The following is a 12,387-nucleotide window of genomic DNA, read 5'->3' on the forward strand; positions in this document are numbered from 1 at the left end:
TTCCAACCCAACCCACTCTGGGATTCTGTGAGCCTATGGAAACACTCCTTATCCTTATCACTTAAAACTTATGTTTCAAGTGTCATGCTGACAGGAGCACTCACCCAGCACCTTCAGGACGAAGTGCTTGCTGCTGTGCCCGGCGGCGTTGGAGGCCACGCAGGTGTACCTGCCCGTGTCCGCAGGCTCTGCCCCCAGCACCTGCAGCACCATCCCGCCCCTGCTGGAGCTCAGGCGGGCCCCGGGGGACAGGGCCAGCCCGTCCTTGAGCCACGACACGCTGGGGACAGGGGAGCCATCGCTCACACAGCCCAGGGTGGCCGTGTCACCTCGCAGCACCAGCACCTCCTCCGTGCCCCCCGCGTTGTCCAGGCTGGGCGGCACTGCAGGGACAGAGCTCAGTCACACAGGGGACGGGGACACAGGGACAGAGCTCAGTCACACAGGGGACAGAGCTCTGTCACATACAGCACAGGGTATTCCAGGCACAGAACAGCTGGAACAGCTGCCCTTCTGCACTTTCCCACTTACATACCTGTGCTAAACTTTGCTTACAAATTAAATATTATTATTTCTAAAAAAAAACTGTGACACATTATGGGAGTTGGAACTAGATAAGCTTTAAGGTCCCTTCCAACCCAAGCCACTCTGTGATTTTATGGTTATGGGTGACAATTCAAGTAAGGTCTTTTCTAGGGTTAAAACACTTCCCATTTAAGAAAACCCCAACACTTTGAAAAGTTATTTCCCCAGTGACCATCTCCAAGATGTACTTTTGGCTGTCTGTAATAAGGTGGTGGTGAGAGAAAAAACTAAAGAGTAGGTTTAAGAAATCAAGAAAGAAGAATCTTTACATAAAACAAAACATTTCAGATACACTCACCCAAAACTTGCAGGCTGTAATGTTTGTTGTGCACTCCAGCCCTGTTAGATGCTACACAAGTGTACACTCCAGTATCAGATATCTGTACTCGGGTAAGCCTAAGGAAAATGCAATTAAAGCAAGCTATAAATGGAATACATGGAACACATTACCTTTATTATGGCATGGTTTGAATCAAATTTTACTCTTGCTTCCAAAAATACAGCAGAATTATGCTGATACCACAAAAAGAGAACAGAAAGTCAGCTAGTTAAAAGAGAACCAACCTGAGGATCTGCCCAGCTGAAAGGAGCTTAATCTGGGAGGAGACAGACAGAGGAAGGCCATTCTTCAGCCAGTGGAGCTGTGGTGGGGGGGTCCCAGCAGCAGCACATTCAATATTTAGGGAGGTGTCCAAAAGGGCAGTGAGCTCCTCTGCTTCATCTTTACTATTGGCTATTGTTGGAGGAACTGCATTTTGTAGATGATGGAAAGGAATGTATTAAAACAGGCTCTTGAGACCATTTCACCCTGAGGAAATCCTACCCCTAATAATGCCCCACTGGCAATTCAGAAAGAGGATCCTATTTCTGATAGAGTAAATCCTCAGACAATAACATTGAGCACTAAAAATCATCAATTTATATCTTTCAAATCAGAGGCACTGTACAACGACAGTAGACTTCTCTTTGATTTGCCAGCCTGCAGCAAGCAAGACAGAGCTTAGGGCCTGAAGTTCCTGGGGAGAGAAGGACAGTGCAGGAAGGGATGGGCTGAACCCAGGGCCAGAAGGGACCACTCAAACTCATGGCCTCCAATAAATCTGAAATACAGTGAAATCACAGAGGAGGAGAGTTAGTTTATTGATGTCTGGATGCATCTGCTTATTACATTCTTAAATGGAGAAAGTTCAAAATGCCTAGGTAAGTATTCTGGATGATGACACAAATTGCTGCTTTGGGGCTCTTTGGGGTTACAGGTTAGTTTGAAAGCCATGGCCTTGGGGCTTCTCTACATAAAAAAGCCCAGCCATGTGCAGCTCCAGGCACTGGCTCAGTTAGGATCCCATCACTCACTGTGACAGTGACACCAATAAGGCTTTTAAGCTGGTTATTGCTTGAACTTCAGCCAATGCAAACTGAGCACAAACTCCCTGCTGTTGTGCAGAGCCTTTCTGTGCCAAAAAGATGTGCTGTGGTCATTCAGGACTGCTTTTTATGATACCAAAGGTCCTCGCTTACTGCTCTGCTCGTGCCTGTGTTCCCAGCGACTCAGAGTCTGTGTAAGTGGGACAGACACCTACCCTGCAGTGCAACCTGCCTGGGAAGAACTCTCCTCTCCTCCCTCCACTTAATGACCACATTTACCACAACTTAAAATATCCACTCTATGCTGCTGAAGGATTACACTCACTGGCCACTGGATGTCAAACTGTGCAATTTCCTCCAACACCCCATCGTTTTTAAACTCTTGGGACCTTTAACTATCAGTTCCCTTTATAGCTGATGTGCTTTGATTGGAATTAGGGAAGATAATGCAACAAAACAGCAGGGTCACAGGAAATCAGCCCCAGTATAATCTTCCCCACAAGAAATAAAAATCACCACAAGCAGAATCCCTCTATTATGAAATCCACCAAATAATTAATTCCTGTTTATCCCAAAACACATTTACCAGCAATTTCAACCCTTTTGTCGTTGACAGAGCATCCTGTGTAATATCTACAGCATAGGCAATTGGAAACATGTGCAGGCAGAATTCCACTGCAGACAGGCATTCCTCTCTGGGCTCTCCCTTGGGAGCACTCCCAAGGACGGGATTATCAAGCAGATTTGGGTTTCACATCTGGCAGAACTCACCATATACATTCAGGTTGAAAATCCTGTCCTCCTCTCCTGCAGGGTTAGTAGCCACACAAGTGTATTTTCCTGTGTCTGAGGTGAGAGCTCTGGAGATGTTTAATGTGCTGCCATCTGGAGTCACTCTACAAGGACCATCACAAAGCACAGTCAGTTTGTTTAGTGCTCCTCTGACCTAGCAAATAAACAGTCTGGTCTGGACATTACAGTAACTACCTCTATCCTCCTGGGAGCTTGATGAGAGAAGCATTGTGTTTTGCAAAATATTTTTGTTAGAGATAGGCTAAGAAGTTTTTCCTAGAGATGTCCTGTTTAATTTGGTTTTCAGATTCAACTCCAGCCAGGCTTTTGAAGGACCCATAATGATAAGCATTAAGTAAAATGTTTCCAGGCTTCAGATCTTTCCCCTCCAAAGGAACTAAATGACCTTAATAAACTTTCATGAAGCTGATGAACTTTTATGGAATTTATTAACTGAGAAAGACATAAATATCATATACTTATCTCTGTTAAGAAAATGAAAATGTAAAAACTCAAAGGACTAACAAATTATACTTGATTTATAGAAGCTAAGGAGGGAGATGATGTTCTTAGCCTGGATAAGCTCCAGTTCAGGCTCTCCTCACATTCCACCCTTAGGGCCCTTAAAATTACAGAAGAGAATGCAGTGTCTGCTAGTTTTTCTTGCCTTATCCTCTGTAAATCATCGCTGGCAACTGCTTTTCCATCCTTCAGCCACTGCACATCCGGGGTGGGCACTCCAGTGGCATTGCAGAGCAGCTGGACACTCTCTCCCAGGAGGACACTGACCTCACTCGGCATCTCAGAGCCAGCAATACTGGGAGGAACTGGAAATGCACCGTGGAGGGATGAGATTCAGCAGCAAGAAACATAACCTGAACTAGAAAACAGCCTCACTGTAGTAGTTCATGAGCACCAGCATTAGTGCAGCACCTGGGGCAGGTTCTGAGCAGCTGTGGCTGCCCCTGGACCCCTGGAGGTGTCCAAGGCCAGGCTGGATGGGGCTTGGATAGTGGAAGGTGTGTCTGCTCATGACAGGGGGTGGCACTGGATGAGCTTTAAGGTCCCTTCTAGCCCAAACCAGTCTGGGATTCTGTGACAAAAACCATCATAGCCTTGTCAACAGCCACACTAATTCCATCCTAACCAAAGCCATTTCCAGCCTGCATTCCCAAGGAACAAGGATGAAAGTGCTGCTATCCATGAACTCAAAACTGTCAGTCCCACTAATAAGTTCTGAGCATTTCAAGCAATTTCAGACACATTTGATCAAACAACCAGCTTGACATTCCATTCCTCAACTTGGGGAAAAACTGGCAGGCAGGGGTACACCAGTGCAATTAGTGGGGATGAGTCATTAGGAACAGAGGAAAACACAACAGTCACAGACTGAGGGTGATTCACAGCGAGGCAGGAGACAATTCCATAACAAATAAGGGTTTGTCATTTGAGGTGGGGGTGGGGAAGGTATTCCTAAGGAAATTCTGGCAGCAGGTCTTTGCTAACCCCTGCCATGGCACAACAGGTACCACTGTTCCTGACCCATCTCCATGTGCTGCTCCACAACCAACCAAGGCAGCTCCAGTGCTCAGCAGGAGGAAGGATGTGACCAGCAGCAGACACACACAAGCTGCACAACTCTGTTCAAGTTCCAGAGTCAGGGCTTAAAGATATTCTTTTCCATGCAAATTTTGGACTAGAAGTATTGAATTATCCAACCACTCTCCTCTCTGGTTACAGAAGTAACAGTCCAAATTCTCCGCTTTCCTATGTGGTTGTGTGATCTCAGTGTCCCCAGCACAGTGTCACATCTACCCAATGTTCAACCAGTTCTGCTCCCTGCATCCTCCCCCATTCCTTACCTTGGATGGAAAGCACATAGGTTTTCTGAGCTTTCCCCTCTGGATTGGAGGCAATACACGTGTAGGTGCCACTGTCCAGGAGCTGAGAGCGAGCAATCTGAAGCTTGCTTCCACCAGATAAAATATGAACTTCAAGAGAATCCAAGTTTTCTGAAATACATAAACAAGTCATCATTCCAAACCAGCTACAGGGAGCAAGCATCTCTTTTGGGACAAATTGTTCCATCAAAGATTCAAAACAGATTCCAATCAATTCTCATGAGAGGCTGTCTAGAGACAAATAAAGAAGAAACACAAACCAGACAGCAAACAGCAAAGTGATGCCTCAAAGAGGAGAAGAGGAGTGAAAAGCATGAGACAGTGTTACCTATTGGTTTTCCATTCTTAAGCCACACTAAAGTGGGTGGAGGAATTCCAGTAGCATCACACACAAAGGTGACAGGATTACTGATGGATTCACTGACCAGCTCTTGCTCAGGGCCATCTATACTTGGAGGCACTGTGAATGGAATGGAAGTAGTAAGAATGTTATGTAAACTGATTTTGAAGTGCCTGATCTGCTCAGTTTATGTTATTATAATAACTATTGTAGATGATTCAGAAGGTGCTTACCATAAACATTGAGATAGAAATTTTTATCATCTCGTCCCGCAATATTTATGGCTTTGCACACATACTGTCCTGTGTCAGAAACCTGAAATAAAATAAAGTTTTAAAGGAAATCATTATGGATTCTTATTTTAATGCTACAGTTTAGAGACATTAACAACCTGTTACTCTGCCAACTCAAAGTCCTTCTCACAGGGTGAAAAGCCTCCATATGTAATAAATATAAAATAAAATACACCACTAAAGACTGCAATAATTGCTTGGCAATGGCAGAGCAGTGGCAGATGCAGCCTCCCCCCCAGCCTGGCCCACCTCTGCAGCCTTGATCCGCAGGGTCTGCCCGTCTGCCAGGACCTCCAGGGCAGCAGAGTCGGGGATGAGGCGGCTGTTCTTGTACCAGGTGATGACGGGGGCTGGGATGGCGTTGGACTCGCAGTCCAGGCTCACTGGGGTGCCCACGCGCACGTTCAGCGCCGTCACCGACGCTCCCCCCTGCGCCTTGATGCTCGGGGGCACTGGGGAAGGGACCCAGAGTCAGTTCTGCATTGTGCTGAAACGTGGAAGCCCAGGGCACCAGGAATATTTCTCTGTCTGCTCTGGGGTGCCCTGAGCCCCAGGGGAGCACTGACTTTGACCCTCATTCATGGAGAAAGTTTCCTAGACTTCAAGATAGACTAGAATCCACAAAAGTGTGCACTAGATTATGGAGAGTAGTGTAGGTGTATCACTTGCTAAGAAATTTAGGTGTTGGGATTTTTAGTATGTTGTGGATGGAAGCAAGATGGAGGGTACAGGATGTCAGCCTGGGTTTTTTCTTCTTCCTTCTTCTTCATGGGTTTGGGTGCATTTTGTAATTGGGAAGAAAAGTCCGTATTGTGGGCTCTTTGGGATCAATTATTGGGTTAAAAGGGAAAATAATCCAGGTGTCAGGTCTTGATTGGATTGTTTAGTCTTAGAAGACCTTGTAACAAGAGACTGTTAGCCATTTTGTGTCTTCTAATGAAAAGCTGCTGAACTCACAGTAGTGAGGCTGTTTTACTGATAAGAAATAATAAACACTTGAGTCTGAACATGAACTACCATCTCAAGTGCCTTCAATCCAGACCCAGAGAAACCAACAACAGGGACCCCCACATTGAAACAACCCCATAAAGCAGATAAACCTCCCCACACTTCCCAAGCAATAGATACTATTTCAGAAAACAGTAAAACACGAACCAAGGACAGTTAGGAAGATCTTCTTCTGACTTTCCCCAGCTTGGTTCCTGGCAGTACAAGTGTATTCTCCACCATCTGACAGCTTGGCTCGGGGAATCTGCAGCGTCCGAGCACCTGGAGCGAGGAGAGAAGGCTGGAGGTTTGCTCTGTGGTGACTGTGTCAATCCCAAAAGCTGGTTTGGAATTGCAGGTGCAACAGGCTGAGCATAGGCACTGTGCCCCATGAAGACTGGCCATGGGCCCTGTCACGACAAATCAGACAGAAGATGAGCCCAAAGGCTGCAGAATAGCTGAGAATCCTCACCAGGCACAATAAAAGTGTTGGAATTTGAACTGATAGGCTTTCCATTCTTGAGCCAGATGAGATCAGGAGGTGGAAAGCCCGTGACCTCACAAGTCAGAGAGATGAAATTATTCACCACCACGGTCAGATTCTCAGGGTTAGTCCCAACAACACTTGGAGGAACTGTGGAGAGAAAAATACATTAATAGCACCTATCACTGCATCAGCAAAGGATTTCCTACAAGATCATGATTTACTACATTAAAGCTGAATTGCTGCATTTTGCCAAAGGACCAGGTTGCAAACATCTTTCACATCCTATGAATGGACCCACTGCTCTTTGGATGCCTCTGGAAATGAGACTGAAACAATCTAATGGCCATTTCTGCTCCTGTACTTCTCAACAATGTCAGTTATTTCATCTGCAGTCCTTCTGTGCTGGAGGCTAGTGAACCTACATGAGATCCTGATGATGCATTGCCAGTTTTCTAACACTGCTCATGGACATTTGCTGTGTGAGGCAGGACAGAGCAAATTCCCATTGTCAGGATGTGTAGGATGACTATCACATCTTCCTGATTCCTTGCTGCTCCTGTTCTCTCTGCAACAGTCCATTTTCTGCCTACAGAGACCCCAAACTTATTCCTCCCAACACAGTTCAGAGTGGCTCTGTCAACCAGACAAACCTGTTGCTTAGCAGTGAGCTAAGCACTGGAAAATCCTGGCATGCAGCATTGCTCCAAGGGGTGCATTCCTTAAGCTTACAAGTCCCAGAATTTTTAAATTAAGAATAGTTTGACATGTGATCTTTCTACAAGAACGATTTAGAATGAAAGAACTGTAAATCTCTTCCTTTTAATAACCCCCAAGCTCTAGCTGCCATGTTTTTGCAGTGGGGATATATAAAACACTCAAGAGGAAGGCAAAAGCATGTTCTTGGCTTTATTGGGTGGAAAAATCATTCCAAAGAACACACAGAATCCTCCTCTTCAAAGATAGAAACACTGAAGTATTTTGGCCCATCTTCCCCTGAAATGCTCCAGCTGTTTGCTGCCACTTGAGTGACACAAACCAGTCATTAAGGCAACTTTATGGCTCCTCTGGGCACTGCACAAACAAGAGCAGTCCATGTAAATGGGGAATTCAGTCCATATTTTTCAGCTTCGAATAACTGGAGAATGTTTCCCTGATAAAGAGGATAAGATGGTTCACTAGAGCAAGTGGAGAATTCTGGATCTGACGGCATTTGATAGTTATTTATATTTATTTACTTTTACAGTTCATTTTCCACAGATGTGATTATTGGCAGCGGGTAATTTAATGTACATGGCCAAATCTCAGCTGTCTTTAATGAAATTTGCTTAAATTGTGTCAGTGGTTGATTTCAATTTCTGCTGCAAAAAGCACCCATAAATGTACCACAGGTAATCTGCATATGCAAATGTATCTGTATGTGCATAAAGACACAGTCAGGGGCTCAACTATAGCATTCACCATGAAAATTACCTATTATTTCCCTACTACTTTAAATCTGGGTGCTTATTTCCTATGTTTTAAAAGGTGTTATATTAGTTTTATTACTCACCTTGGAGATCATCATTAGTATTTTATTTAAATTTATGAGAGCAGTTCTATTAGAAACACATAAAAATGCTGGGAAATAGCCTTTTTTGTGACATTGACAAAACACAGATCCTGCTGCTTACTGATAATGCATTTTCCTTAGTGCTTCACCCTGTGTGGTCTTTTCCTGAACAGCTACATTCTAATTTTTCAAATTAAACTGCATTAAGAAAAATAGACCTGAGTTGGTAATTCTGTTGAGTTAGAATTGAAACTTCATGCAAATATTTCTTTTAAGAGAACAGTATTTAGCCATAGTCACTAAAACCAAATATTTTTAAGACAGAAGTTTAAATTTAAACACAAACGTCAGGAAAAGTGAAATATTTTGATTTAAATGCAAAACTCACACATCAGGAAATCTGGGCAGACTCCACTGTCTGACCAGAAAATAACTTCTCAGAGAACAACTCCAGGGCAAATTCTTCCCACGACAACACTATTTTTGGCTAAATGTATTACTGAGTAGCAAAAAGTGCTATAAATCTGTGCCATGTAGTAGGTAAATTTGTTGCATGTGTGACAGAGGAAAAAATGCAATTGTTCTGTGTGCAATAAGCTGACTCCTCACTTTCCTGGGATGCTGGTATTGTCTTTAGGTGGGAGAAAGGACAGCCCTTGTTTTCTAAGAGATAAAGCAGAAAAAATGTAGCTGCCAGTATTCCTTGTCAGGTTGAAACATAGAATGGTGCAGAAGAATTGGTGGGAATGATGCTTCTTTTTCTTCAGGATGGAAAGCTGAAAGTGGGCAGAAATAGAAGGGGAAGTTTGGGTTTCTCTGAAATGTTAATTAGAGATGTCATGATTTTCTGAAGTTTTTGGGAGAGGGAAGGGGAGGTAGTGGAGACTGCTTCATGAAAAATGTCTTGATTGTATTTGTCTTAAGACTTCTGATGCCTAAAGCCAGCATTTACTTTAACTCTATTGTAACTCCACAAGAAAACCAAAAATAGAGAACAGAAAGGAACCTCAAAGGGCACATTTCTAAAAACCAAGCTTTTACAAGCTGTGTACCTTTGTTTAATGCTTTCTGTCATTAATTTATTTGAAAAAAATGCATTTTCTGAATGTATCAAAACAGGCAATAATCCAACCTACTTATAATTCATGATTCCAGGGCTCAGCAACCCCAACTGGGTGAACACAGCCACCACACAAGGCTCCCTCAATTATAATTCCCACATTTATGTATGAGGAGCCAAAGCCACATGGTATCAAAAGCCATATGTTGTCAAGGTACTTTAAACTGATATTTGAGTTCTAGTCTGTCAGAATCTCCATCACACCCAGCAGGACTCACATCAATGAAGCTGAGGGGGTCTGAGCACTCTGCTAAAAATAACACATCCAAGCTGAACCAGCATTTGACAGAAGACAGAGGTTATGGATGATGGTACTTACTGTGAACATTGAGGTTAAAATACTTCTTGGCACTTCCAGCTATGTTTTCTGCAACGCAGACATACCTGCCAGTATCTGTTATCTGGGAATTCAAAATCTAAGGCGAGAAAAGACAAAATATGGCTTTGGAGCTAAGACAACTCACTGCCAAAGAAACAAGTGGAAAGGATTAAGCCCAGCTCTCTGCTTTCAGTTTTATTCTATTTCCTTCATCAATCGGAAGGAAGTTCTTCAGAATACGCTATTTTCACTATTTCCTCAAAAAATGTCAATAATATTTAGAAGTAAGTGATTTCAACTCATGTGGTTCATAGCACGATCCCACAAATTGTTGGACCTGAGGAATTACATAGGAGCAAGAAGCAGCAGGTGAGAGACAGGAACAAAGGACAAAGACTCCTTATGTTGCAGCACCTTGTAGGAGAAAGAAAATACTTCCTACTCAGCAAAACCAGACAGTTTTGTGTTGCCAAAACCCAGTTTTTCCACTACGAAAAAGATGACACCACTACCTGTAACCTCCTTCCATTGGACAGAAATGTGTGTTTGTCATCCTCTGCCAGGAGCTGGCCATCCTTCTGCCAGGTGATCCTTGGGGAAGGGCTCCCACTGGGAATGCAGTCCATGGCTGCCTCCCTGCTCACCAGCACAGTCACCTCCTCAGGCAGGTCCCCGTCAGCCCCATTGATGGATGGGGGAGCTGCAGGGAGCAAAGGTGAAGAGAACACTCACTCAGCACCTCTCAGGTGGTTGTGAGATTAGACTGGGCTTTCAGGAGGAGAGAATGAAACCTCCAGTGAATCCAGTGAAAGATAAAGCCATCCCATGAGTAGTTCAGCTGGAATAACTCAGTCTAATTCCAAGGATTGCAGCAGATCTATACTTATTCACACTACACAGAGAGAAGGAGAGGAGAAAACCCATCTTCCAATTATTCTACTGTGTTCTTTGCCATCAAAATAAAAGATGACTTCCAAGGCAGGACTCCATTGTAACAATAAATCAGTATTTTCAGTGGTATAACACTGCCATAAAGGCAAAGAGGTGTTTCCCAAGGCTAAAGCACTGACACATCAACAGACACAAAAGGTCATCCAAATGGTTGTGCAGGCATTCATTAATCTAAATCCTCAGTTCCTTTCAGGCTTCAGGAGTTCTGCAAATATTGTGGAAAATGATGGCCAAACTAAAGAAAGAATAAAAAGTCTTGGTCACAATTCTCAATGGGAAGCTGAAGAGAGATTAAGAGATATGAAGATAAAACCTGGATTTTTACCTATGCTTTTCTTTCTGGTGAATGGTGAGAGCCGTAACACAACTGAGAACTAAGACACACATGGAACTAAGAACAAAACCATTCTGTTCACAAAACTCTGCACAGCAGTACAAATCCAGCACCCTAAACACATTAACGTCATAGCTTACAAATAAACATTAAAACCACTAGGACCTCCTGGACTGTAATGGTGGGTTATTTTGCACAGAACCCTTGTTTTGGCACTCAGAGGAGAAGGGGAGCTCACAGAGCACTCGGACGTCGTAGTGGATGGAGTCCTGCCCTGCCTCGTTGACCGCCACACACGTGTATCTGCCGGCGTCCCCCGTGCGGGCCCGTGCGATCTGCAGCACCCGGCCTCCTGCAAACAAAAGCCCAAGGCAGCATCAAGCACTCTCCATCATCTCCACACCACATGCCACCAGAGACCTGAGCAAGCAAATTTATGAATGGTCAGCATTTGGTCTGAATTATAAGTAGCTGAAGGTTTTTACTTGCTGGCTACTTTTTCTACAGGCGGATAGTTGGAGTGCAGCCATGCTCATACTGCAATATTAGAAAAGAGCAATTAATTCCACATAAAGGAAGATCATGCTGCAGCAATATGTAGCCAGGCATTGCTCTTCCATCAGAAATAGAAATATTTCTCAGTAAGATGGCACAGAACTAACAGGCAAAAGGAAATATAAGCACAGAATATTCTGTTTCAAACTGAACAGATTCACTTCTGAAGCTTAGAGGTACTTTTTACTCTGTTCTTCATAAAAGCATAGCCATATACATACCTTCAGAAGGAGAGGAGATCTTAGGAATATACTTTGGGAGTATTTGTCATTGCTCTCTCAAGAGATGAACAAGATGGACAAGCAGGTGTTCCCCTTTTACCACTGCCCTTCCTCAAACACTCCATCCCAAACCATCCCTGCACAGCAACACTCATGACTGTAGGCAGTTCTTTTCCTGCCCCACAAGCTTAAGCAGGGGATTATGGCCATTTTTCTGCTGCAAACATGCTTTCCCATGCCTCACCCCTTGGTTAAAAGACTCTTCTACTCCAATTATCTTTTTGTTGAACCAAATTTAACAAGGAAATAAATCAGAAACACAGGTATCATTGCTGCATTTCATTTTGCAACACACTGAAGTGTCCAAGGCCAGGTTGGATGGGGCTTAGAGCAACCTAGAATAGTGCAAGGTGTCCCTACCCATGGCAGAGGGTGGAATGAGGTGGACCTTAAAATTCCTTCAAACCAAACTGTTCTGCAATTTCATGATTCACTGTGAGAGTTCAATGGTGACATTTACACCATTTTAGGGACTACTCCTTAAATTAAAGAAAACAACTTAAGGCCAAGGACTGGAGAAAAAGATTT

The 12,387-nt window shown here is 43.8% G+C and overlaps 1 protein-coding gene across 1 annotated transcript in view; it reads right to left on the minus strand.

The window, feature by feature from the left end:
- HMCN1 (hemicentin 1) overlaps positions 1-12,387 on the minus strand; it is a 164,368-nt gene that overhangs the window by 34,038 nt on the left and 117,943 nt on the right. Inside the window, exons 55-68 of the mRNA XM_064427772.1 lie at positions 11,262-11,375; positions 10,251-10,438; positions 9,739-9,835; positions 6,736-6,897; positions 6,432-6,545; positions 5,526-5,728; positions 5,217-5,298; positions 4,972-5,103; positions 4,605-4,754; positions 3,410-3,569; positions 2,722-2,846; positions 1,150-1,333; positions 884-981; positions 105-383 (exon numbers count right to left, since the gene is read on the minus strand). Coding sequence (XP_064283842.1) covers positions 105-383; positions 884-981; positions 1,150-1,333; positions 2,722-2,846; positions 3,410-3,569; positions 4,605-4,754; positions 4,972-5,103; positions 5,217-5,298; positions 5,526-5,728; positions 6,432-6,545; positions 6,736-6,897; positions 9,739-9,835; positions 10,251-10,438; positions 11,262-11,375 — 2,088 coding nt within the window. The remainder of the gene's footprint in view (positions 1-104; positions 384-883; positions 982-1,149; positions 1,334-2,721; positions 2,847-3,409; positions 3,570-4,604; positions 4,755-4,971; positions 5,104-5,216; positions 5,299-5,525; positions 5,729-6,431; positions 6,546-6,735; positions 6,898-9,738; positions 9,836-10,250; positions 10,439-11,261; positions 11,376-12,387) is intronic.

The sequence above is a fragment of the Passer domesticus genome, chromosome 7, assembly GCF_036417665.1.
Source record: "Passer domesticus isolate bPasDom1 chromosome 7, bPasDom1.hap1, whole genome shotgun sequence".
In the NCBI taxonomy this organism is placed as follows: domain Eukaryota; kingdom Metazoa; phylum Chordata; class Aves; order Passeriformes; family Passeridae; genus Passer; species Passer domesticus.